Source organism: Gracilinanus agilis, chromosome 1, assembly GCF_016433145.1.
Source record: "Gracilinanus agilis isolate LMUSP501 chromosome 1, AgileGrace, whole genome shotgun sequence".
In the NCBI taxonomy this organism is placed as follows: domain Eukaryota; kingdom Metazoa; phylum Chordata; class Mammalia; order Didelphimorphia; family Didelphidae; genus Gracilinanus; species Gracilinanus agilis.
The window spans coordinates 752877725-752905569 of NC_058130.1; the positions used below are offsets into that span (position 1 = coordinate 752877725).

Consider the following 27845-nt stretch of genomic DNA (forward strand, 5'->3'; position numbering starts at 1 on the left):
ATGTAACTAGGGGAAAATATTCAAAATAAAAATTAAAAAAAAACATGTTCCTAGTCATAAAGGAGACCAGAGAAATTTGTGTGAATGGATCAAATTCATCTCATTGAACCATAACTCTAAAGCAAGGAGGGACCTCAAAGACCAATTAGTCTGATCTCCTTTCAAAGATGAAGAAGCCGAGAACCAAAGATGTGATGTGACTTGCCTAACTTAACACAGGTAATTAACAAATAAAATGGCTCCAGAATCCATGTTTTTTCTCCTATTCAAAAGTTCCTCTCATTCTCTTGGGGGTCACATGAATAATTTCTACTTTCACTCCCACTGGACTAGTTTAGACCCTCTTCCACTTTCTACAGCCTCCTAATAGGTCTTCCTGGCTTTAGACTCTGTCCCCTTCTGATTCATCTCACATCCTGTTGCCAAAGTATTGTTCTGCCAAGAAAATGCCCCTCTGTCTACACACACACACACACACACACACACACACACACACACACACACACACCCCTAAACTCATCCTGAATGGAAGACTCTCCAAGATGGGACACCCAATCCATCTTTCCAATCTTCTTCCCTGCTCTTTGCTTCAGCTAAGCTGCAGTATTTTCTTGAGAATTCCTCTCCTGACTTGATATCTACCCTTCAAGAACCAAGTTGATGTTAATTCCTCCCTGGTCTTCTCTGATACTGCCAAGATAGAATGAGTCTCTTTGTCTACCATGTGCCTACATAGTACTGTATTTATCACATTGTGCCTTGAATGAGATTTAACAAGAAAATTCTTACCCTCTGTCTTAGAATTAATACTGAGTAAGAGTTCTAAGAAGAGTGGTATGGGCTAGGCACCTGGAGTTAAGTGACTTGCCCAGGGTCATATAGATGGTAAGTGTCTGAGGCCAAATTTGAACCCAGGACCTTGCATCTCCAAGCCTGGCTCTCTATCCAGCAAGCCTCCTAACTGTCCTGCTTAGATTAGATTTCAATGGATCTTAGATTGGGAACAGTTGAAGAGGCCATCAAGTCTAACCCACAGCTTGTCCAATCAGTCACACATCAAAGAAGATCTCCCCTCTCAATGCAGTCCACGCCTCTTTGAGATATTAGGCGTTTCTTCTCTCTTTTTTTTTTTAACCCTAGTACTTCGGTGTATTGTCTCATAGGTGGAAGAGCGGTAAGGGTGGGCAATGGGGGTCAAGTGACTTGCCCAGGGTCACACAGCTGGGAAGTGTCTGAGGCCAGGTTTGAACCTAGGACCTCCTGTCTCTAGGCCTGACTCTCACTCCACTGAGCTACCCAGCTGCCCCCTTCTTCTCTTTTAACATCGAGCTTCATTCTACCTCTTGGTAACTTCTGCCTATTTTTAAAAAACATTTATCTATTGCTACTAATCCTGCCCTTTGGGACCAAGGGGAACAAGCCTTATCCTTTCTCCCTTGGGAAAACTTCAAATATTTGAAGACAGATATCATATGTACCCCTGAACTTTCTCTTCTCCAAATAAAATCTTTTTCAACTGATCCTCCTGTGGGATGGACTCAATACTGCCCTTCTCTGGGCCCTCTCCATCTGATCTAGCTCTTTCTGGACCTGGAGCACCAGGAGCTGATAGTCTGACTTGAATGTGACATTTATCTTCATGAGATTCCCAAGATCACATCAGCTTGCTTTGCTGCTCCATGACATGATAAGTGATGGCCAATATTTCTATAGAACTTACTATGTGCCATTTTTTTTTTATCCTGGGACTCCATTCTAGGAGCATAGGGCCACAACCAGTAGGCAATGGGACACACAGTCGCTCAGGGTCACCCAGCTGGGAAGTGTCTGAGCCTGGACTTGAACCTAGGACCTTTCGTCTCTAGGCCTGGCTCTCAATCCACTGAGCTAGCCCAGCTGCCCCTACTTTAGGTTGCAGTTTCTTTAGCAGATGTAGTTTTCACAGGGTGGGGTTGCTAGCCCCACGCCCAACCCTCCTCCTTTTTTCATCCGGGCTAGGGACCGTCCTTGGCCCAGGAGTGGTAAGGGTGGGCAATAGGGGTCAAGTGACTTGCCCAAGGTCACACAGCTGGAAGTGTCCAAGGCTGGACTTGAACTAGGACCTCCAGTCTCTAGGCCTGGCTCTCAATCCACTGAGCCACCCAGCTGCCCCCTATGTGCCATGCATTGGGCTAAATGCTTTATAATTATTATCTCATGGAGAAGTTAGGGAGCATCAGGTCTGGAGTCCAGAGGACCTGTGTCCAAATCTGGCCCCAGACATTTCTTAGCTAGGTGACCCTGGATAAGTCACTTAACCCTGATTGCTTAGCCCTTATCTCTCTACTGTCTCAGAATCGATGCTAAGACAGAAGGTCAAGATTTAAAAAACAAAACAAAAGTATTATCTCATTTGATCTTCACAACAACTCTGAGAGATGGGTGCTAATATTATCTCCATTTTACAGCTGAGGAAACTGAGCCAAACAAAGGCTGACTGACTTACCCAGGGTTACACAGCTAGAAGTGTCTGAGGCCAGATTTGAAACCAGGTCTTCCTGATTCCAGGCCTACTGCTCTATCTACTGCACCAGATAGCAGCCTTGACATTGTTGATTAATACTAAGCTTACTGTCTGCTAACATGCCCAGATCACTTTCATTCAAAATGCTGTCTCTACAGGCTTCTCCCATCCTGTGCTTGTAAAGATGACTTTTAAAAACAAAATGTTAGACTTTATATTTATATTAACTAAATTTCACCCTGTTAGTTTGAGCCTGATCTTTCAGTCCAGTTTGGATCCTGTCCTTTTGTCAAATAGTGTGTTACTATTCCTCCATATTCAAGGGGGCAGCTAAGTGGCTTAGTGGACAGAATGTCAGGCCAAGAGATAGGAGGTCCTGGGTTCAAATCTGACCTCAGACACTTCCTAGCTGTGACCCTAGGCAAGTCACTTGACCCCCAATGCCTAGCCCTTACTACTCTTCAGCCTTGGAACCAATATATACTATTGATTCTAAGAAGGAAGGTAAGGGTTTAAAAAAATGTTCAACCACCCAGGGCTAAGCACAGATCCATAGGTCATTTCCTTGGAGACTTACTTCCAACCTGACACCCAATCATTAACATGATTCTTTCTAAGAAGTCATTTGACCATTTCCAAATCTATAAAACTGTATTATCGTCTAGTCCATGTCTCTCTCTCTCTCTCCACTTTTTCCACGAAAAGGGCATAAGCTATTTAAGCAAATGCTTTGTAAAAATCTGGGCAAACTATTGTATGCAGAACTTCCCTGATCTACCAGTGTGTAACCCTGTCCAAAAAAGAGAAATGAGGTTAGTCTGGCAGGACCTGCTCTTCACAATGTCTTTTGTGCTTATCACTTCCTTTTCTAAGTGTACACTAACATACCTTTTATGGCACGTTATAAAATCTTCTCAGGAATCACAACCAAGCACACTGGCATATTCTATTCTCTTCCCTCTTTTGAAAATCAGGACCCAGATCCTTTGTTAGCCCTGTAAGTCTTTCCTATTTTCTACAGTCCTTGAAATAAAACTGCCAGTGGTTCGGCAACCCTCTCAAGGAATTTATTTTTTAAAAAACATTTACCTTTGGTCTTAGAATAGATACTAAGCATCAGTTCTAAGACAGAAAAGTGTAAGGGCTAGGCAGTTGGGGTTAAGTGACCTGCCCAGAGTCACACAGCCAGGAAGTGTCTGGATTTCCATCCACTGAGTCACCTAGCTATCCCCTATCCATGAATTCTTTCAAGCCCAAGAATGTAGTTCATCTGGATCAAATTTAAATTTATCACAAGCAAATAGGTGCTATCTCATCACTTTTCTTTTTTTGGACAATAGCTCTCTATTTGTCATTTTTGCCCTGTCCTTGCCAATCCATTGGTCATTCTTTGGCAGAGAAAATAAAAAATGTGAATTGGTCAGCTCTGCCATCTCTCCTTTGTCAGTTATTATCATTCTAGTCTCCCCGAGCAGCAGTCCTGTCCATGTTCTGACTCTCTTTTCCTCTCAGTTCAGCTTTAATAAATACCTTGGGTGGTCCCAAGTCTTCGTTGGAGATCTCAGCTTATTTTGAGTTTTTGCCCTCGGGATTCTACTCCAACAGTACCATGTCACTGTTGTATTCATTTTCTGTTACCTTTTCTTGCTTATGTCTTCTGCAGAGAGTTCTTAAAACTCTAAATTGGTTGGTGAATTCTCTGAGCAACCACACCAATTTTGGGGAAAGGGAACAAGCATTAAAAAAACAAAACAAAACCTTACCTTCTGTCCTAGTAACAACTCTAAGACAACAACTTTAAGGGCAAGGGCTCAGCAAACAGGGAGAAGTGACTTGCCCACGGTCACACAGCTAGGTATTGTCTGAGGCCACCCAAGACCTCCCAAATCCAGGTCTGACTCCCTCTGCCACCTAGCTGCCTCTAGAACAAGCATTTATTAAGCACTTATTATATGCCAGATACTGTGCTTATCACATTATCACACTGGATCTTCATAACAACCCAAGAAAGTGAGTGCTATTATCCCTATTTTACAGATGAAGAAACTGAGGAAGGCAGTGGCCAAATGACTTGCCCAGGGATACATAGTTAGGAAGTATCTGAAGTCAATCATCACTTCACTCTCTCTCCTTGAAAATCTTTAGTGGCTCCCCAGGAAGTACAACAGAGATTCAGAAGAAAAAGTTGTTCTGTATCTAAAGACATTCAAAGGCCCTCTAATTTTGCTGTTGTTGACTTAATTTGGTTTAGAGTTTTCTTGGCAGAGACACCGAGTAGCCTGCTATTTCCTTCTCCAGTTTATTTTACAGATGAAAAAACAGAGGCAAACAGGGTTAAGTAACTTGCCCAAAGTCACATAGCTATTAACTGTCTGAGGTTGGATTTGAACTCAGATCTTCCTGACTCCAGGCCTGGCGCTCTATTCACTATGCCATCCCCTTGCCTCTCAACTTTCTAGCTTTATCATGCAGTAATCACCTCTTGCATTCTACATTTCCACCAAACTTGTCCCTGTTTCTGGATGTTGTCCCACCTTTTCTGGGCTTTATTCCTTTCATGTGCTGTCTCCCATATCTGTGTTCCCCTCCTCCCCTGTCGAAACCTTCCCTTTCTTCCAGGCCACCTTCTCCAAGAAGTTCTCCCAGATTCCTCAGCAACAGCTTTCTCCACTCTGAGTCTTTCACCTATCCCTTTCTGAACATCTCCTATACTGGCACATTATCATTTGGGTTAGAGCTATTTGTGTATCATCCTTCCTTGGCAGAGACTTCATCCTGTTTGCATCTTGTGTTCAACCCAAACAGCTTTTTTTTTTTTGAATGGTCATTTGAATTCTAAGCAAATGTCTATAGCACAAAGTAAAGTGAAATGAAAATGTCTACAGTGAACAAAATAAGCTTTTTGTAAGAGGGCTCAACTGAATTAAGATTAATACAAAATCTGGACAAAATCTGGACAAGCCATTTAATCCTACCTGCCTCAGTTTCCTCATCTGTCAAATGAATTGGAGAAGGAAATGAACAACCATTCCAATGTCTTTGTCAAGAAAACCCCAAATAGGGCAGCGAAGTGGCTCAGTGGATAAAGGGCCAATCCTGGATTCAGAAGATTCAGGATTCAAATCTGACCTCACATACTTTGTCCCTCTGTGTTAAGACTTGTTACTAGGACAGAGAATAAAGGATAAAAAGAAAAGAGGGAAAAGAAAATCCTAAACAGGGTCACAAAGAGCTGGGCACAACTGAAAAATGCCTGTGAGTGGCCCCAGTAGTTCCAGCACTGGCAGGAATCAAGAGACAGTCACCAGCCCAAAGGCTGCTTGTTGGGACTAACCAGGCAGGCAGATCCAAGGGCAGGAGCCCAGCACTCTCCTGACTTGCAGGGGTGCCCTCTACTTTTCACTAGCCAGAGGCTCCAGCATGTCACATGAGCTCAACCTCAGTTTCCTGTCTCTTACTTTCAAGTCATTTCTATCCAATAATAAGAGTGGCCCCTGGTGGCAGAAAACTCTATTTTTCAACCTTAACTTCATCCCATAAACTCAGGAAAATGTCAGGGCTTTCAGCCATCTCTAGCTGCTATAGGCCACCTACAACCATGGCTTTCACACCGAGATTCTCTCCAAGGGCTTCCATGGCTCCAAGCCACAGACCACTCCATTCTCAGAATGGCCCCAAAGACAGAGGAGAGACCCAAGGTGTATGTGTGGGGGCTCTGGCAGTCCCACAGCTCCTTATCAGTGAGGAGTGATATAAAATCTAGCACTCAATCAGGAAAGGAGGAAGCAGTGGGGAGGAGAGGAAAGGTCATTTGTAGAGTTACATTGATCCACCAAGAGAAAAATCCCCAAGAGACAGCATTGAGAACCAAAGTTTGCCTTATGGAAGGAAGGATGTGAACAAGAATTGTGTGAGAGTGAGAAAGAGGCCCCAGGCAGCAGCTCTCAGGCCCATTAAAGAATCCATTCTTAATCACCAAGCCAACATGATCAAAAAAGAAAATAGATAAAAGAGGGGTATAGGATGAGCACATTATTACGTTAGTCTAGTAAACTGTGTTCTAACCTATGGGTCCTTAATCTTTGTAATAATGCTAAAAAGATGAGCAGGGGAAGGAATATTCTTCAATTACTTAAAAATCATTTTAATTCTGAAATTGTTTTAATATTTGCTAAACTGGTGGGGTGGGGGGAGATTCCACTATTTCTTAATTATACAACTTTCAATATTTACTCAAAAATTTTGAGATCTCAACCATATGGGCCCTCCCTCCACTGGGTACCAACATGGATGACACTCCCTCCACCATGGACTTCTGGGGTCCCCTCACCAAAATGCATCACTTGGCAGGTTATACTCTGGTGATGTTTGGCTGGTCCCAGAATTGAGGAATTTCACAATTGGAAGGGACCTCACTAGCCATTACCTCAAAGAAGTCTCTCCCACAAGACATCTGACAAGTGGACAGACAGTCTCTGCTTGGAGACTTCCAATGAGGGGGAGGTTGCTGAGGCAGGCCCTTCCACTTGTGGGGGTGGAGGGGGTATCTCCTTGTTAAGAAGCTTTTCAGGACATCCAACTAAGATGTGCCTTGTTATTTCTGCCCTTTGGGGCCAGAATGACAAACCTCATCTTTCTTCCACCTGAGGGTTATTCCAATGCTCTGAATAGCTTTCACCTCTCCATTCCTTCTCCCCCCAGGGTCCTGTCTTCTCCAGGTTAAATATTCTCTCTTCCTTCAATCAGTTCTCCTCTAACCTCAAGCCCCTTCCCCATTTGGGTTGCTCTCTTCCGCACACTCTCCAGTATATAAGTGTCATTCTCTCTTTCTGTAGCCTTAAGGCCGCATTGGCTTTCTTGTCCACCATACTACCCTATTTGACTCAGACTGATCTTGTGAATTCATCAGAACCCCCATCCAGACAAACCAAATTCTGCTGGCCGCCTCCCTCCCCATAATTATGGCAGGGATTTTTTTGAATCCAAGTGCAAGACTTTACATTGATTCCTGTTAAATTTTTTCTGATTACAAGTGGCACAATGTTATAGCCTCTCAAGAATTTTAGGCCCCTGACTCTATCATAGAGTGAAGGAGCTCTTCCTCCCAGGTTTGTGCCATCTGCAAATTTGATAAGCATGCCAGGTGCACTTTAGTCCAAGTATTGTTAAAAAAAAAAAAAAGTTAAACTATACAGTTTTAACTCTATAGGATCCCAGAAACGATACAGGATCACAACCTCACGATTTAACCCCAGAAGCCACTTCATCCCTGTTGGCAAAAATAAGCTCAAGAATAAAATTCTTCCTTGTTGATTAAGCAGAAATTCCCAGGAGGACTCCACTGGTGACTTCCTTCCAAAATGACAGATAGCCATTAATGACTTCTCTTTGAGCCTAGCCATTCGAATCCAGCAGATATCAGAGAACCCCATTATATAATCTGGACCAAAATCTCTTTAATATTTTCCACAAGAATAAAATGAGATATTTGATTAAATGCTTTGCTAACATCTCCATAAATTCTTATCTACAGTAAGTATCAAAAGGAAATCGAGGTTAGCTGTTCACAACCTGGTCTTCACAAAGCCAGTGTAGCTTCAGATGATCGCTGCTGCGTTTTCTAAACGGTCATTAGCCTTGACTTTAATTATACATCCTAAGAGCACCAGACCTAGAGAGGGGAGGTCCTGGGTTCAAATTTGAGCTCAGATACACCCTAGCTGTGTGATCCTGGCCAAGTCACTTAACCCTATTGCCTAGCCCTTGCTGTTCTTTTGCCTAGGAATGGATACTTAGTATCAATTCTAAATGGAAGGGAAGGGTTTACAAAATAATAGTAACAGATTCCAGAATTTTCCCAGGAATTGGAAAACAAGTTCACTGGTCACCACCCACTTCCTCTGGACATTAGGCTAACCTTGGCCCTTCTCCAGCCCTGTGGGGCCTCTCCTGTTCTCCATGATCCTTCAAATATCACTGGCAGTGGCTCAGCAATGGCATCTGCGTATTCTTTCATTACTCAAGGCTGTAGTTCGTCTGGGCCGGGAGACTTGAATTCCTCAAGGGGAGCTAGGTCCTCTCTTATCTCCTTACTTTTCTTGAGCATCACCTCCCTATTAGCCATTTTTGTTCTGTCCTAGGCCATCCAAAGGTCACTCTCCTTGGTAGAGAAAACAGAAGCAAAATCAGAATTGTGCGACTCAGCCTTCTCTCAGCCATCTCTTCTCACTGCACCAGCCTCCCCAACAGTCCTGCGCTTTCTTTCTCTGAACCTCCTCTCCCCCCAACAGATCTCTGGGAGTCCTCTCTTTGTTGGCCTCAGCTGTGCTTCTGAGCTCATGTCGGAATGCCTGACATCTTCTTAACTACAGAACCAAGGCACGCTTTTCTTTTCATCCTCTGTTACTGAGTTCAGTACCTGTTAGCTAGTGAGCTCTCTGAGGGTCTGTACCATTGTCTACAGCCATCTAATAGTTTTCTTCCTCATCAAAACTATTTCCCTTTGTGCCTTCAGAATTTCATTCTTGAAAGCTTCCAGGCCTCCTAGGCTGGTTTCCCCATATAGAATTTGGGGTTCAAGAAACTTATCTTCCCTCTGAACTCTCTAATGTCTGCTTTCACAAAGCTACACAACAAAATAAGCTCAGCTTTCCTTTCCTTCATAATTATAAACTCCCAAGTTACTACTTTTTCCTGAGGTTTCCATAATTTTGACCCCAGAAGAGACAAAAAATAAGCTCAAGAATAAAACTCTTCTTTGTTGGTTTCTCTACCCATTGAATAATACAATTATTTTAAGACAAAGCAAGAAACGCTTTTGAAAGAGTACAAACTCCAACAAACAACTGAAAAATTGCAACCTCCTCTTCAACATACATGCTGCCTCCATTTTCCAAACTACCTCAGCTACTTCCTTTTTCTGCCCAGGTTGTCTACAACAGACACGAGTGACAAAACCATTTCTTTTTCTCCTTCTACTGCTATCAGCCAAATGCACTCCATCATATGCTTGCCTTCTCTGCTTCCTGGATTTCCTCATGAGTAAATCTTAATATTCCTCACTAATTGCCAAACTCTTTTCCCTACCCCGTTTCTTTCAAATCATGTAAGCCATGAGGTCATTTGGTATGAGCCCACTGCAAAGTTATCTCCTTAAATTAAATCCTCTAGTTCATCTTGACTACTAGCCTCACTTTGTACATTTGTGTATAGATATTTGAGGATTCACGTTTCACTATTGGTTTCTTCCTTGAATTTCATCTCCTGTGAACTTTTGCATGTCTTAGATATTATCCTTTTCACACTGTATGTAGTTACTCTCAATGGTGTATACCTTGGAATATATACATAGGAAGTTTCCTCTCCACTGCTGTTCCTTTTTATAGTGGAGATTGGATTTGCAAGACATCAGGCAAACACATTCTTACCAAAATTTGTTCGGTATATTCCATCTCTGGCCAGAAATTCCTTATATTTTAAGCCTTGATCCAGAAATCCAAGTTCCATTTTCAGGCACCAACTTCTCGATTTGGCAGTTCATTTCCCAGATCTGCTCTTCTCTTTTGCATCCTTTGCCTTTGATGAGAAATAGTGATATAAAACACCACCTGTGTCCCGGGGTCTTCAGTTTCTTGTTCAATATTTCATAATCTTTGACAAAATGCTTTCTCAATTCCTTCTAGTAGTATCATTTATGCCCATGTAAAGCACCAAAATAGGTAGCAGTCATCTGTCTGGACAAGCTTGGTAGATTTTCAGCTATGTCTCATGTACATGCAAGCTCTTTTCCCATTTGCTGTTATCAGAGAAAACCATCCCTCAGCAAGGAGCACCACTACTCTCTGCCCTTCTCACCTTTCCCAGATGACCTCTCACCAGTGTTATTCTACCATTACACCTTGGAGGACAAGCAGCTGCTCATTCTCCAAAGCATCCAGCTTTCTCTTCTCTAAGGAAAGGATCCAGCTGGCTTGTTCATTCAGATTGTTCGGTGGTCCTTGTGATACCTTTCTGTTCTCTAACCTTCTGGCACAGGCCTGGTCTCCCGTCTGCTCCTCCTGGTTGCTGGGATTTTTAGGAACCCTTCATTCATCATCCCTGATAACCTGGAGCAGGGAGGCATTTCTCAAGCTTTTCACCTCGTCCTTCACTCTGCACTTAAATACAGTAGAAATCCAAATATTCCAAATTGCTGTAAACTTCTTCTTGCTCTCTCTTCTTAACGGCTGGCTGTGAGATGCTCAGATCTTGTCTTTCAAACTCTTTTAGGTGAGTATAATTCTGTAACATTCATTTGTGACCCTGGACACCCTAAATATCACACCCAACTTCTTTTCACTCCTCCTAACACCTGAACAGCCAACACCAAACTTCCTTCCCTTCTTTTACTTGCCTCCTTGCTTGACTTATCTTTCCTTACTTACCTTACCTTCTTGATATCTCACTGGCTTCCTCTCTTTCGTTCCCAATCCTCCTCATCAGGGTCTCCTTTCAATCTTTTCCCCATTTTGGAAGTTGATCAGAAGAGCCTGATCCTGTCTCAGCTGTTTCTTCCCACAGTGTAGAATGTTCTCCTTCCATTTTTTTCTCAGGTTCTCTCAAATGTCTTCTCCCCAAATCTAATCTCTGGCTGTCTTCTCAAGTCCAAAGCCATCAAAATCACCTTCACAATTTCCTCCTCTTTTTTATTCAGCTCAAGTCTCCAACCTCTTCTGCCACACACTTCTTCAGGAACTGGAAGGGATAATCCTTCCTCAGGCAAAAGACACACACAGAGTTTATCACTGAACCTATTCTGGAAGTCTCTCCTGCTTGGTAGGTCTTCCCAAGATTTGTGCTCATTTAGCACAAGGGAATATCACAATAATGCATCAGAGTATGCCTTTGTAGAAGTTTTCATTACTATTGATGATTACCCATATTTGACAAGTGAAAAGTCTTACAGGGCTTTAGAAATTGTGTTTTGGGGAGACGTATTGCCCGACATCCCACGGAAATGCAACTAACTCTAGGGAAAACCATGACAAGAGTTCACTTTATTTAGATGCCTATCAACATCAAATGTACCAAGTAAAAATAAATGTTGAATGAGTTGTCCCCACTTACCAGTAAAGAGCAACTCATCATGAAGATAACTTTTCTCTTGTTTGAGGCGAATAATCTCTTCTCGCTGCTCGTTATTTTCATTTGTCTTTTCATTCAGGTCATCTTTAATAGAAATAGGAAAAATCTACTCTCTGAATTATATGGAAGTACTAATACCAAGAGTGCCATTATTTAAAGTCTTTTCTTATCTTTTGATACCATTACAGGAGAGAAATGAGTGATGACCTACTAGGCCCTCATAACTGCAGCTTCCTACCTTAATGCAGCAATTATGACAATGGTCTGATGGGAAATTTCAACTGGAGCCAGCCCCTGCCATGCTTCATACTGCTTCTGGCTAGATAAGGTCCAATGCTGGACCTGCTGCCATTTTTCCCCATTGCACAGATTATGACGTCATTTAAAATTATTTATTTATTTAGGATATTTTTTCATGGTTACATGATTCATGATTTTTCCCAACCTTCTTCTCTCCCCCATCCCAGAGCTGACAAAAAATTCCACTGGGTTATACACATATCATTATTCAAAACTTATTTCCATATTATTTTTATTTGCAATAGAATGATCATTTAAAGCCAAAACCTAAATCATATCCCCATTGAACCATGTGACTGATATTATATGATGTTTTTCTTTTGCATTTCTGCTCCCACAGTTCTTTCTCTAGATATGGACGGTGTTCTTTCTCATAAGTTCCTCAATATTGTATGACATCATTTTGTATGAATAACAGGAATATTCTGGCTAGGAATTAGGGAAAGTGACAGGACCAGAAAATTAATAAAATATCTGTAGGTATTGATGCATGATGACTAAGTATATATTAAAGTGGACAACTGCCAAGAAAACTTCCCTTAGACTGCATATGCCAAAGAGTTTTTTAAGAGTTTCTCAATCTATGTGTTTGTAAAATCTATACCAGATTGCTTACCATCTCAGGGAGAAAATTTGGAACTCAAAATTTTTTTAAATGAATGTTAAAAATTATTTTTACATGTAATGTGGGAAAAATAAAATGTTATTTTAAAAAACAAGAGATTCTTAATCTAAAAACCACATAAAGAACAGTTTTTTCTCAATACACAGTGTGCCCTAGCACAAAAGTATGGCATCATATTAAAATGCATTTCCATTCCTTACCTTTTAGCTTATTTACTTCAAACTTCAGCATTTTCATTTTCTGCTTATAATCTTGCTTTTCCTTGAAAATGCAGGATTCCACCATTTTGGCATCATGTAAGGCATGTTCTAGCAACTTAAATTTACTTGAACAGTCTGTAATATGATTGATTGCCTCAACAATGTCTTTGTCCTGAAGATTAGAAATATGAGAACTTCAATTTACTGACATTTATATTAACCATACTCAGAAAAAAAAATAGCCTAGAAAACATGATCAGCAATTTAGAGGTAAAAGAGATGTTCCACGTTACAGAGTCCACTCCCCCAATTTTCTACCTGGAGAAAAGGAGACATGAAAATGTCAAATGATTTTTCCAAGGTCAAAGAGATAATAAGTATCTGAGGCTGGATTTGGACTCCCAGTGGGGCATATGCCCCACTATATCACACTATTGCTCAAGAAATCACTGTCCTTACAGAAGGTGGAAACCAAAGGTAGATGAGCAGCCCTAAAAAGGCCTCACACAGGAGGGACTAGTCCACCCCAGGGAGGGAGGGAGAGAGGGAGAGAGGTAGAGAGACAGAGAGACAGAGAGAGAAAAAAAGAAAGAGAAAGAGATGACTTGGTGCAGTTCTGCCTCACTTAAATCCAACTCATATTCAAATCAAGTGAGTACTCTTCAAAAGTGAAGGATGAACAATAACATACAGAAAGAGACTAATGCCATTAATTGAAGTCTTTCTTTAAATTAATTAAAGCATTTAGGTAGAATTCTTTCCTAAATGTCACAATTTTTTAAATTTTGGAAAAACTATGAAATTTATTTGTATTCATAGCAACAGTCAAAATGAATACTTTTTTTTAAACCTTATCTTCTGTTTTAGAATCTATATTGGTTCCAAGGCAGAGAACAGTTAGGGTTAGGTAATGAGGGTTAAGTGACATAGCTAGGAAGTGTCTGAGGCCAGATGAGTTTTAAAAATATTTTTATTTTAATAATAAATTTTCACATAAGTTTTCCAAAGTCATATGATCCATAGTCTCCCTCCCTTCTCTCTTCCCCCCTCCCAGAGCTGTGAGGCCAGATTTGAGCCCAGAACTTCCCATCTCCAGGTCTGATTCTCTAACCACTGAATGACCTAGCTGTCCCAGTGAGTATACTTCTAAAGTACTTAAGACACTACTAAGTCCCCTTTCACAGACAAAATAAATTATAAAGGTGTCTCTAAGGAATTTTTCACAGAGTTTGGATACTCTAATAATAAGTATATAAAAATATGTGTCTATATGTCAGTGATGGGGAACCTTTTATTTTTTTTATTTTTATTTTGAATATTTTCCCCTACTTACATATTTCATGTTCTTTCCTTCTACCTCAAACTCCCCTAACCGTCCTTAGCTGATGCACAATTCCACTGGGTTTTACATGTATCATTGATCAAAACCTAATTCCATATTATTGATAGTTGGACTAGAGTTATCATTTTTAGCATCTACGTCCCCAATAATATCCCCATCAATCAGCCCGTGTGTTCAAGCAGTTGTTTTTCTTCTGTGTTTCTCCTCCCACAGTTCTTTCTCTGAATGTGGCTAGTTTTCTTTCTCATAAGTCCCTCAGCCTTGCTCTGGATCCTTGCATTGCTGCTAGTAGAGAAGGAACCTTTTAGAAAGTGCTGGGCCCCCTACCTTATCCCAGACAGGGAAGGGAGGAAGCTCTCCCATTGGGCTGCTGGGCAGAGGGGTGGGTGAAATGAGGAATGTCCTTAGGTACATAAAGAAGGGTAAAGGAACAGCTCTTCCTGGAGTTCCTCTAGTTTTCTGGCAGGTGACTGCAGACGTGCCCACGGAGAGGGTTTTGTGTGCCCTTTCTGGCACACATGCCATAGGTTCACCATCACTGATATATACATACATATATGTACTATATACATATATATATTACATCATCAAAAACATTTACATGAAATTCACACAAGCCAAGTGATAGCCTATGTTTATTTATCTACTGGGTTAATCTATGTCAAGCATTTTGCAGACCTTAAAGGGCCACAGAAATGCTGCCTATTTTTATTAGAACAGGTGAGCCCCAAGGGAAGCTGATTTTGTTAGAGGCCATGAGTAGGGCTAGAGTTTCTATTGCTGAGAGGATAAAAAGGCTCCCCCAAATTGAAATATCTTGCAGCATCATTGGCATTTAGATTTTCTCTCTTTCAGTGTTTTCATTTGGATTTCAGAATTAAGAAACTAAAGGCAAGAATTCATTTGATGTGCACTGATCTGCTCTCTCAATTCATACTAATGAGATATTCATATAACACTTTAAAGTCTGCCAAGATCTCTCTAGACCTTTTATCTGAGTCTTCCAAAGATCCTTGAGCTACCTACACCAGGTATTCATGTCCTACCCATGGTTACACCATTAAGAAGATCAGACACAGGATTTGAATTTAGCTTTTTTTTTTTTTTTTTAAACCCTCACCTTCTATCTTAGAATCAATACTGCGTATTTGAAGGCAGAATAGTAGTAAGGGCTAGGCAGTTGGGATTAAGTGATTTGCCCAGGGTTACATGACTGAGGCCAGATTTGAACTCAAGATCTTGTCTCCAGGCCTGGCTCTCTATCCATTGAACCACTGAGCTGTTCTTCTTGACACCAAGTCTAGTACTCTACTCAGACTTGTTTAGCAATAAAAGATGTTCTGTTTCTACTGATTAATCTTAAAATGATTCTATTTGGACAGCTGAATTATTTTTCAGAAAACAACAAGTTCTCAAGGGAATAATTTATTCCTTAAAGTCTGGTAAGGGACTGGATTTTTCTCTCTAGGGTTTACAGAAAAAGGATAAATCGAGGTCAGATATGTAAAAAAAGCAAAGTTCTCACCCATTCCTCTTGGAGAATTAGAAAACATTCAATTCATTTGCTCCCTAAATTGAAGACAGGGAGTACAAAACTTTATTCAACAGCGGAACCATGATCAAATGTGGTTGAATAACAGTGAGAGATGGAAAGAATAGAAAAAAGGAAAGGCAATGGGGGGAAAGCAAGGGAAAGGAAGGAGAAAAGAGAGACCAAGAAAAAGATGGAGATGAGATCTGTTCATTTACCCAACAAGCAATATATTGAGTGCCTACTACTTTGTCCAAGGCACTGTGCCACGCTGACACAATGATCAAAATAAAACTGCCCTACCCTCAAGGAGCTTATATTTGGCCAATGGAAACATGGTAATAGAAATTAAATTCAATTAGGTAATTTCTAAGGGGATGATGCTAAGAAAGGGGAAGGTCACCACTTTCCTGGAAATCCTAATTGCCTTCTGATTTATGTATCAGAGCTGTTCAGCTACTCTTTATCAATAAACTTGCTCACTCAGAAGTTCACAGCCACAGTAGCATCCCTACCCAACCCATGATTTTCTAGGGTTCAGTAAGTGGTCCAGGCAGCAAAACCAGCCTGAGGGCCTGATGAAGTCCAGCATCGGCCTGGTAGGGAAATATAGCCTTAAAATAAGCAGCTGAATAAATACATTAATTACTTCATTGGTTTTTTCCAAGGCTCTCATAAGGCCTAAGAAAGCTATCTAGGAAAAGAACAAGTAAAGTAGAATATGAAGCCAGAATGTTACCTTAAGCTTTATCATTGTAGTGAGTGCCTGTTCTCGAGCTTGTAACTGTCCTACCTGCGCAGAAAGTTCCATTACTGAGTTGTTGAGACATTTGTTTTTTCCCTGTGAGAGAATGATGCAAGAACAAAGATTTTTGTTACATTCTGCCTGGAGTCTGGGAATCTGGATTCACCCCATTTCTTTTGTGGTTGATTTCTTTGTTTTTATTGACTTAGTGTTAAAGTAGGTTAAATAAGCAATGTGGAAAAGTAATAGGGAATTGTAATAATTTTTATATGAAGATTTTCTTAAATCCTGGGTTTTGAAGGTTAAAGTAATTTACTTCTAGGCTGATCTCAAGACATGTCCCTGGGCTGGTTTTGGTTAGAGGCAAGGTGGAGACCTGCTCCTTATTTATCTGTAAACAAGAACTCTCTTCAGTAAGAAAAGTCAGCAAGCTCTAGTAGCCAGCTCAACACCCCACCACCCAAGGGGGGAAGAAGCACTCCTATTGGGCTGCTGGGTGGAGGGCTGGAGAAGGTGAAAAAATGTCATCAGACATGGTGAAGAGGAGGAGGAGAGCAACTCCGCCTGAGTCCCTCTGCCTTTCTGGTAATGAACTCTGGGGGTGGGCAGTGGCAGGTAGGAAGGGCAGCAGTGTGCCTGCTGGCAGTGCTCTGAGTGCCATCTTTGGTACCTGTGCCATAGGTTCACCATTACTAACCTAATCCTATGGGCAGGGAGGAAAGGGCTTATTGGCTTCCTTAAGACCCCTCTCTTCTGTGAAGGAAGTAATGAGGGGAGAGTTACAACCTCTAAGTCCACCTCCTCAGTGGCTATTTGACAATCAGAGATACCTTGGGATATCCAGGAGAGAGCCTGGATGGTGAGGTTACAAGGGTTATCTATTGGCCTGTAGGAGAGGTTCCTTCTCTCTTTGGCCCTGTTCCTTTACCACGCTCTCACTCTCTTGGTCATTCATTCAGATTATGGAGAGAATCAATTGGCCAGTTTGGGAATACCTTGAGTGCTTAATTAATAAATTAACTTAAAATAGAATTCTGATTGTTAGAGTAGTCATTTTTTGTTAGAGAGACAAGGGGAGGAGGGGGGAGGAAAGAGAGAGAGAGAGAGAGAGAGAGAGAGAGAGAGAGAGAGAGACAGACAGACAGACAGACAGACAGACAGACAGACAGACAGAGAGAAAGAGAACATGAGCAATCATCTTCTTTGTTTGTTTTCTGAAGATTTTAATTAAAATGAGCTTACTAAAGTTGTTAAAACTACACCCAGATAAGAAACTTAATTAGCACCAACACAACTTAACAATTGTCTTCTGTCATAGCTCTTTATAATTAAAACAATGGTAGAGGTCATTCTGCCTTTCCCAGCTCCAAATTCTATCCTGCCTCAACACCCCAGAAGGACACTAGCTTGAGGGTGCTGCAGCAGGGGAACTCAGGGACGGATAATCAAGCAATCGCCATTTTAAAAGTTTTCTAAAAAATAATGATCCAGTTTTCAATCAAGCTCTATCAGCTATATGATAAGCTATCTGTGATTCTAGACCTAGAAAAGTTCCTAAAGCATTAGCCATTTAAGACATTGTTCAGAATAGACAATGAAAAGGGAAGAAAAGACAAAATAACAGAATTATATGGTATATGTATACACACACAGACACACAAACACAAAATATGCATATGTGTGTGCACATACCCCATAAAAACCTAGATTGACCTTCACAGTATTTACATTTCACACACCTGGGTTTGCCTTCACTTTGGGATTACAGGACTCACCTCCCAAGCCACCTTGCCCATGATAAATGCTTAATAAATATTTGTTGGCTTGATAAGGACAAAAGATTAATTCCTAATTCCTGGGCTGCTTCAGATGATTCTTTCCACTCAATAAACAATGACTAATACTATATACAAGGCCCTGTGCTAGAAGGCACAAAGACACAGCCAGAACCAAAACAAGCCCTGCCCTCAAGGAGCTTATGTTCTCCTAAGAGGATGAAACCAATACACAATTAATAAAAATATAATGAAAACTGAGGTGGGAGTAAGCACACCCAACTTGGGGATCAGGGAAGACTTCACAGAGGAGACAATACCAGAGCTCAGGCTAGAGAGCAGATACATCATTTGATTATATGGTTATAGGTACTTGTTTTTCTCTTTATATGTAATTCTTTAGAATCTATTACAGAATTCCTGAATAATTTTAAGACTCACTTTCTACAACATACTACTGAAAAGTAATAAATAGAGCAAAAAGAGCTTGACCCCTAGAAGCAAGTTAGCCCTGGGAGTTGTTAGATCTCTCTAATTCTGTAGAGAAAGCAGCTAAAAAAGGCAAGGCCTTTACAGAGTCCGATTACTGGCTATGGAAAGGCCTTGCCTTTTTTTAAAAAGCTGAAGTTTTGGGGTCTCTAGGCTAAGCTCTTTTGGAACACAGAAAATTCAGTCATCTAATTAGAACCCAAAAGGCTTTTAGCCTGACTTTGAATTCATTTCCTCTTTTCCTAAACCTCTAGGATCCCTTGGAGAAGGAGTGGGCTGGAAGGCAGAGAAAATAAATATTTGTTTATTGAAAAAATAGAGGAGACAATTTAAAAAAAAAAGAAGAAAGTTCTCTTTAACTCTCATCAATTTCTGCCAACTTGCATTCAGCTCAGATAATATTTGTTTTTGTTTGTTTTTTTTAATACTTACCTTCTGTCTTGGAATCAATACTGTGTATTGGCTCCAAGGCAGAAGAGTTGTAAGGGTGGGCAATGGGGGTCAAGTGATTTGCCCAGGGTCACACAGCTGGGAAGTGTCTGAGGATTTGAACCTAGGACCTCCCATTTCTAGGCCTGGCTCTCAATCCACTGAGCTACCCAGCTGCCCCCTCAGATAATATTTGTAAAGCATTTAGCAGTGGTCAACACATAATAGGCACTTAATAAATATTTGCTCCTTCCTTCCCACTCTCTCTCAAATTAGTTCATTAACATCCTTTCAACAAACTTCAAAGGGCTGTCTGAGTTTGAAGCATCTTGGGTTTTCTTGGGTCTTGTCATTCTAATGAATCAGAACTAAACTAAAGTTAAAACTAAGAGGATAAGATCACCGTCTTCCTACTGGCCCACATCCCTGACTTCACTGTGGAAAGCCTCTGTAGCTTGGACCCATCCACTGAACAAGAAGCCTGTGGCCTAACTTTCCATGGCCAGAAGCTAGCCCTGCCCTGTGGCCAGAGACTCCTGCTTACCTCGAGGTCCTCACAGACAACAGAAGCATGGGTGGCCTTTTGAACCATTTCTTGGAGCTGTAGCTGGGCTGTCTGAAGAGCCTCCTGGTGGTCGTTTTGTTGAGATTCTAGGGTTTTGATCCTCTTGGTGAGAGTTCTAACTATTTCACTCCTTTTATGCAGTTCAGCTGAGAGAAATGAGAACAAAACTTTTTATGGGCAAGTCTGAGGAGTAACAAGGAATATGTCGCCCTTCTTTGAGGTACCCAAGCATTTTATGTAAGCTAATCACTGAATAAACACCTAAAACAACACCGACATAGCATTGTGAAAACAGAAAAATTACACTTCTCCTAGTGGAATTTGTAATAAAGAATCTTTAGTTTGGATATAAATAAAGTTGATTAGGTTGGGATAAGAACACAAAGCACAATCATAAATTGTGACTCGTTCCCTAAATCACATTCTCATATGGCCATAGCAACAAATATGGTGTCGGATGAATGCAGGCAGGTTGGAACACTGACCTGAAGTTCAAAGGTAAAATTATCTGTGCAAAATCAAAAAGAGAAGTAAGAATCAGAGCCATTTTGATTTACAGCCTTCTAACTCTAAAGCCAATGCTCCTTTCACTATCCCATGCAGAATCGCTGATCAGAAACATTCAATGGCTCCCTATGACTGATGGAATAAAGCACAAATTTGTAATCAGAATCCCAAAATCTCAGTTAGAAAAGACTTCTGAGTTTATCTACTCCAGCTGGAACCTTAACAAGAACTCCTATCTCGGGGGTATCCAAATTAAACAGAAACAGATCCCTGTAGGATCTATGGGCATGCAGATGTAGCCTGAGTTAGAAAACCACAAATTAACATTATATATGTGGTATTGTTTTATTTATTGTATTAAACATTTCCCAATTATGTTTGTGTGCAAACTGTGAATAAGTATGCCATCGCTGGCTTTACTAAATTAATTGATAAAAATGTGAATTAACATAAGGCCAAGCACAGATCCCAGGATCCCTTCGAGTCCCTCCAAGCAGACACTGAAGCATATTGGGTCCAGCCATTCCACTAGTCTTGAATCCATTAAATTGCCCAACTGTTTAGTTTACATCTATTCATAATTTTAATAAGATGTAAATGCTCTGCTAAAAGTTTAGGTAAGTTATGGCATTTCCTTTATCTACCTTGTCTGGTAACTTGTCAAAAAAGGAAATGAAACTAGTCTGGCATGATTTGTTTTCTATAAAGGCTTAAAGCCATGCTGGCTATCTGTGATAACCACTTCCTTTTCTATTACTGTTGTGATTATTCCTTTATTTTAAAAAAATCTTTACATATCAGTAATCTGCTCTTTTCTAAATTTTTTAAAATGACATTTCCAATTCCTAATGACTCTTCCCATGATAGGAAAATATTTGCTAATACTTACATAGCACTTCATGACTTTCTGTACATAATTCCAACCCTACCTTGTGATGACGACAAACAGAGCAAACTCCGATTAGTTAGGCACAGCCAGGCGACTATGTGACTCCGCTCCCACCCCCACCCCACCCCCTCTCTCTAGCTCCCTCTTACTCCAACTTTTACTAATAAAAAATTATAAATTAATATACAGATTTCAAAAAAATTTAATCATAACATTTGGGACAGAGCTCATCTGGGGCAAGTGGCGAGCTCATCAAGGCTACCCTGGTGCTCACTTGCCATATCTCTGGGATCAACTTTTATACAGTCATTTTTGTTGGGTCTTAATTAGTCCAAAGATCACTCTTCTTAGAAGAGAAAACAAAAGCAAAATAAAAAGCTGAGCAGCCCAATCTTCCCACATTAATGATCGTCCAATGATTAGCGCAGGGCTTGGCAAGTTTTTGTTGTTGTCATTCAGATATTTTTCAGTAACGTCTGACTCTTCATGATCTCATTTGGGGTTTTCTTGGCAAAGATGCTGGAGCAGTTTGCCATTTCCTTCTTCAGTTTTACAGATGAGGAAACAGGCAAATAGGGTTACATGACTTGCCCAGGGTCACACAGTATCTGAGGCTAGATTTAAACTCAGGGAAAAGAGTCTCCCTGACTCCAGGTCCATTCTTCTACCCACTGTGCCACCTAGCTGCACATAGGAAATATCTAATAAATGCTTGTTGCCTGAGCTTATCCCCCTGAGCCTCCCAGCCCTTCTTGTTAGTTGGGCCTTTCTTCTCCTGCCTCCCCTCATCTGCTGCTGCCCTGTTCTTCTCCTGCCCACATGTGGCCCCCACGCCCCAGGTGAGTTCTACTCTGACAGCTCCAGGCTTTGCTTTCAATGCCATCCCAGCCTGTGGATATCCCTTTTTCTTCCCACTTGTGGAATTCTACTTATTCTTTAGAAGGAAGGACAATGGGTGGGCCTGAGACTTCAATGGGAAAGGGCCTCCCAGGAGAGGATGTGGCTTAGCACCTGGTCTGCAATTAGTGTCTGAAGAGAGGAGCCCAGCTGGGGCACTGAGCCATTCAGTGACTGACCCAGGGCCACACAGCAGATGTGTCAGAGGGGGGCTCCTTCTTGACTCAGTAGTTAGTCCTCTAACCACCAAGCTTCTTCATTCATGCCCAATGTAAGTGTCACCTTCTCCAAGGAGCCTGCCCTGATTTCCTTCTTGGACCCCACAGAGCATTTTATCACACTTCTCCAATGCACATACTACTCATTCAGTTGTGCTACACCCCTCAGGAGCCTCTTTGCTCCAATGAGGGAACACAATGGGGTCTTTTTTCCATTCCTAAGGAAATAAGCACTTCTATAGGACTGGTACCAGGTGCTGGGACATTCACAAACATGGGCATTTAATCAACACTTCTGAATGAAGCTGAGCTAACTGTGCCCCAGAGCCTGGGCAGCCCTGCCCTCACTCTCACTACTCCTTTCAGCAGTAGGGCCTAGAGAAGCCCCTGTGCACGTGGATGGAGAGCCCCCAAAACAAGGGGCTGGCAGGTTGTTCTGAATGCTACTTACTCTCTAATTTGCAGCATCGTTCTTCCAAAGTCAGCACCTTCTGCCGATCATCTTCCCATGCTATAAGCTGTCTCTGATGTGCCAGAACCATCTCACTAAGCTCTCGGTCCCGATCTCTTAGTTCCCCAATTAACAGTTGCAATTCTTTCCGTTGTTTCTCAATGGTGTGAGCCTCAATGTCTGAATAGATGATGTTCTGGGCAAAGAAAACATTGTTTCAACACCCCACAATTAAGAAAACTAAAAAGATACTGAGCTAACCTTTCTCAAAATAAGGGACTGATCCAGTTGCAATCAATTATTTAATTCAGAGTTAAATGAATTCACTGAGCATAATTATCTTCACGGTTTACAAAAGAGCACAAAGAAATTGCATAGCAAATGTCTTCAACTATGACCCCAAAGACAAGTGGGGGCACATGATCTGCTCTTTTGGGATTTCCTGACATTCTGCCTATAAGACCCATGACAACACCAATTGGCAAAGCACTTTACAAACAATATCTCATTTGATCCTTACAACATCCCAGAGAGGTGGGGGCTCTTCTTATTCCCATTTTATAGATGAGAAAACTGAGGCAGACAGAGGTCATATATCATCACTCGCCCAGGATTACATAGCCAATAAGTGTTTGAGGTGGGATTTAATTCAAATGTTCTGTCCCTATCCACTACAAATCCTGTTGTTTTCTGAAAGGCCATTAGTTTAACAGAGAGATAACATACTGTCAACTCAGATTCCATACATGAGGCTTAAAGTTACATTGAAGAATAGAGGATCCCATTTGCTCAGTGGGAAGGCCCACAAGTTTTAAGTCTGTAACAGAAGAAGAAATCATCTTGGGAGGCAGCACGATTGAGGGGATAAAGGACTGGATTTGGAGACCAGAAAACCTGGATTCAAATGGTACCTCTGTTGCTTATTGGCTCTCTGACCTCTGATGAGCCTTCCACAGTTTCTTCATTTGTGAACCTGAGATACTGATCCATGTGCTTTGGTCAGTAAGCCTTTATGAAGCCCCCTCCAGGGACTGAGGGTAAAGTTCAGAGAATGGGCAATCCCTTCCTGTAAGGATTTTATGCTCTGATGGGGGGCAAAGGCATAGAGGGCAGAAACAGAAAGTGAAGAGCACTGATCTCACTTGGTTGCTAGCGAGGTTCAAACAAGATTTTCAGCACAGTACAAACTTTGAAATGTTATGGAAATGCCAATTTGGCCTCATCTAGCCCCCTTTAAAAGACTCTGAACTCACTTCTCTTCTTCTTCTTTCTAGCTTAGTAACAACTCTAAAATAGAAGAGCAAGGGCTGGGCAAATGGAATTAAGTGACCTGCCCAGGGTCACACATCCGGGAACCATCTGAAGCCATATTTGAATCCAGGACCTACCATCTCCAGGCCTGGTTCTCTATCCACTGTTCCGCCTTGCTACCCCTCACCTTCCTTCTTGCTCACTCTATGGTACTAAACCAACTGTCTGTACTGACCTTTCCTTCTAGCCCCTGGACTTCCACCTCTGAGGTCTTGGTCTCTGATTGGTGAATTTTCACCCCAATATTTAGCTAAGTCCTTACCCACTACAGACTTCCCCAATATGCTAAAGCCCAGGGCTTGTAGACGCCCTTCTTTCCATTCTTGCTACATTAAGGTGAGTCTTCCTCTGTTAGAATATCCTAAGTTCCTTAAGGGCAGAGGCTGGCTGGTATACTTGTTTTTATATCCCTAGACCTCAGCAAAGTGCCTTATGGGACCATTTAATAAGTAAGTGCCTCTTCACTCCTTCATTCACTCACTCCCACTGCTTCAGTGACTGTCTTTATGGAGCCTCCTCTAAAATCCAGCCCCATCAAACTTTTGCCTGAGCTCCAGGCCTCAGTGTCTGACTGCCTGCGGGACATCTTATTTGGCTACTATACCACAAACTCAACAAAACCAATTCAGTTTTCTGCCCTCACTCTTTCTGTCATGCTTCCCAGTTTTCTTATTTCTGTTGATTCCACCACCATTTCCCAGCCACCTGGGTTCCGGATTCCTCCCTCTTTCCCTTACCCCAACATCCAACTGGCTGGGAAGTCCTCTTCAGTTGTCCTACCCTCTCTCATACATCCTCTTCACTCTTGGGTCCACTCTCTCCTCTCCAACCCATCCTTCGCCCAGCTGCCAAAATCATTCCCCCCCTGGCATGTATGTATCTGACTGCTCCAAAACCTCTGGTTGCTCCTTGCTGCCTAGAGCAGAGTGTTTTAAAGTGGGGTCTGCAGACTCAGGGGGACCCCTATGACCCTTTTGCCTAGAGCAGCAATTCTCAAAGGGAGGCTTTTGGGGGCAGCTGAGTAGCTCAGTGGATTGAGAGCCAGGCCTAGAGATGGGAAGTCCTAGGTTCAAATCTGACCTCAGCCACTTCCCAGCTGGGTGACCCTGGGCAAGTCACTTGACCCCCATTGCCTACCCTTACCACTCTTCTGCCTTGGAGCCAATACACAGTATTGACTCCAAGATGGAAGGTGAGGGTTTAAAAAAAAAAAAGCGGGGGCCTGGGGAGGCTTTTGTGGCCCTTTAGGGATCTCTATTACCCTATTGCCTAGAGCAGCTATCCTTAAAATAGGACCCTTGGGGGGGCATGAGGTCAAAACCATAGTCATCATCATCATCATACGCAGATCTCATTAGCCTGTTAAAAGACTCTTTTCTTTTCCAACTCAACATTTAAGGCCAGATTTCGTCACACACTTCAACCCAAACAACATATTACAACAAAACTGCCCACAGAAGCAGACAGGGGAATCCGGCTGGCTTCTGTTAAGCTGATCATTTCAGAAGTTTGCAAAAATATATCAGACAATGCCACGTTTCTCATTTTTTTCTTTTGGAAAATTGAGTTATTTTTTATTAAAAAGTTACCTGTGTTAACATATCATGGGTTTGTTATTTTAAAGGAATAGTAACTATTTGAACATTTTATCCATTTTAATATACTGATAGCTACAACCCACATAAACCAAAGCTCTGAAGCGTCTTTAAGAATTTTAACAGGGCAAAAGGACTAAAGACCAAGAGAAGAGCCAGTGGCCTGGAACAAACTCTCCAGCTCTGAAGACCCTCCACCAAATAACTCCCGGCCTCTTCCTGGTCTTAGTTCTCAGGACTCTGCTTCATACTCAACCCAACTTGACCCACTTTGTGGTTCCTCAGTTCGCCTTCACTAACTAGGATCCATGCATGCCCACAGGCCACACTTTGTCATCTCTGCCCTCTGAAATGGCTCTCTTCAAGGCTCAGGTCAGGTCCAACCCCTCCAAGAAACCTACCCTGGCTTCTATGGCTGACCTCTGCCACCTCGTGTTTGCTTTAAGCACTTTCTCTGTATTTCTTCTTTGCCCTTGATTATCACATTCTACTTTGCATCACAGATATTCGTGTAGGGGTCACATCCCTTCCATTAGAGTGTAAGCTCTTAGAGGGCGGAGGCCATGCTGGGTTTCTTTCACCATTGTGTTTCCAGGCCATAGAATAGAATACTGCCCTGAAAATATCGAGGGTTGGTTGGTTGGTTTTTAAATGATTGTTTTCTTAAAGAGAAATGGTTTCTCCATTTCAACTAGGCTGGACATGAAGGGGCTACTCATAGGGTCAGACCTACTCTGTTCCGATAGCCTTTGATCTATTTGCTCCTGAAATTTAATGGAAACTGCTTGAGGGCAGGGTCTTCGTATCCCCAGGACTTAACCCTGCATCCCGTACATGGCACAGAATGTAGTCAGGGTCAACAAGACTTTGGTTCCAAAACGTTACATTTAAATTAATATTAATAGCTCCAAGTATTATATTTTATAATATTTATTCATAATCACTTGAAGTAGAAAAAATAAAATAACAAAAGTAAAAAAAGCCTGAGTAAAAACATGTGGGTAAAATTATCCTGCCTGGCTCTCACCCAACCTCCCCACTCACATTTCTGGGAGCAGAGATCGAGGGAGGAGCTACACTCATGATTTTATCTTCAAATCATAAGGACTTAATGTAAGAAGGAAAATGGGAAGCTGGGAAAGAGAGTTCTGGGGAGAAAATTCTAATTACACAAATCCCACCTTTGACACTTGTTAGCCATGTAATTCACTTCTCTAAACCTCAGTTTCCTCAGTTTGTAAAATGAGGATAACAGTACTTATCCCATATACTTATTTCCATAATGTATTTATTTACCAATTACATGTAATAATAAATTTCCACGTAAGTTTTCTGAAGTTCTATGATCCAAATTGTCTCCCTCTCTTCTTCCCTGTCCCCTCCCAGAGCTGGCAAGCGATTCGATCTGGGTTAAACCCGTCCCATACACCTATTTTGAGGTTCAAATGCATAAAGGTAAGTACTCTGCAAACTTTAGATTGTTATATGAATAGTAATCATTGGGCACTGAATAAAGGTCTATAGAACTGTTAAAACAGAGGAGAAGGGGAGAAATGAAAGAACAGAGAGGAGGAGGTCGAAAAGAAAGGACAAAAAGAAAAGAGAATGATCTTAAGAGAGAAAAGAGGAGAAAAAAGCAGACAGAAAAAGGGAAGCCAGACCAGAAAGAGAGGAATTATGAGACAAGAAGGGGGAACAGGACAGAGAAAATAACAAAATTATAATAAATAATAGCGAGAGAGGAGGAAGGATGGAGGAAACCAAGGTAAGATGTATTTATTAAGCACTTGGAAGGGGATACAGAATGTCTGAGCTCAGAAGGCATCTATCTGTTATTGTAGTTGTCATTGCAGTCAGTACCACCCCCACCCCTCACCTCCTTGTTATATCTTTATTACAAGGTATAGTTCACTTGGGGAGGGAAAGAGGAAAGGATTCATTTGGGAAAAGGATAAAGCCAGGGGCAGTTAGGTGGCTTAGTGATTAGAGAGCCAAGGCTGGAGATGGGAAGTCCTAGGCTCAAATCTCGTCTCAGACACTTTCTACTGTGTGACTTTGGGCAAGTTATTTAACCCCAACTGGCTAGCCCTTACTGCTCCTCTGTGTTGGAACCAATACATAGTATTGATACTATGTCAGAAAATAAGAAGGAAAACAACAGAGAAGGAAGGAAGAGGGAAGGAGGGAGAGTAAATATAAATCCAGATACATAGTGGCACATCCCTATGATCCCTATTATTGGAGAAGGTTGTAGCCAGAGGATCTCTTGAGTTTGGGAGTTCTAAACTTTATTTTTCAGTCATACACGATTCTCAGTGACACCATTTGGGATTTCCTTGAGAAAGATACT

The 27845-nt window shown here is 41.6% G+C and overlaps 1 protein-coding gene across 1 annotated transcript in view; it reads right to left on the reverse strand.

Moving 5' to 3' along the window:
- Nucleotides 1-27845, reverse strand: part of CCDC62 (coiled-coil domain containing 62) — a 63541-nt gene that overhangs the window by 33635 nt on the left and 2061 nt on the right. Inside the window, exons 2-6 of the mRNA XM_044658758.1 lie at nt 22590-22785; nt 19607-19773; nt 16364-16465; nt 12752-12923; nt 11609-11710 (exon numbers count right to left, since the gene is read on the reverse strand). Coding sequence (XP_044514693.1) covers nt 11609-11710; nt 12752-12923; nt 16364-16465; nt 19607-19773; nt 22590-22785 — 739 coding nt within the window. The remainder of the gene's footprint in view (nt 1-11608; nt 11711-12751; nt 12924-16363; nt 16466-19606; nt 19774-22589; nt 22786-27845) is intronic.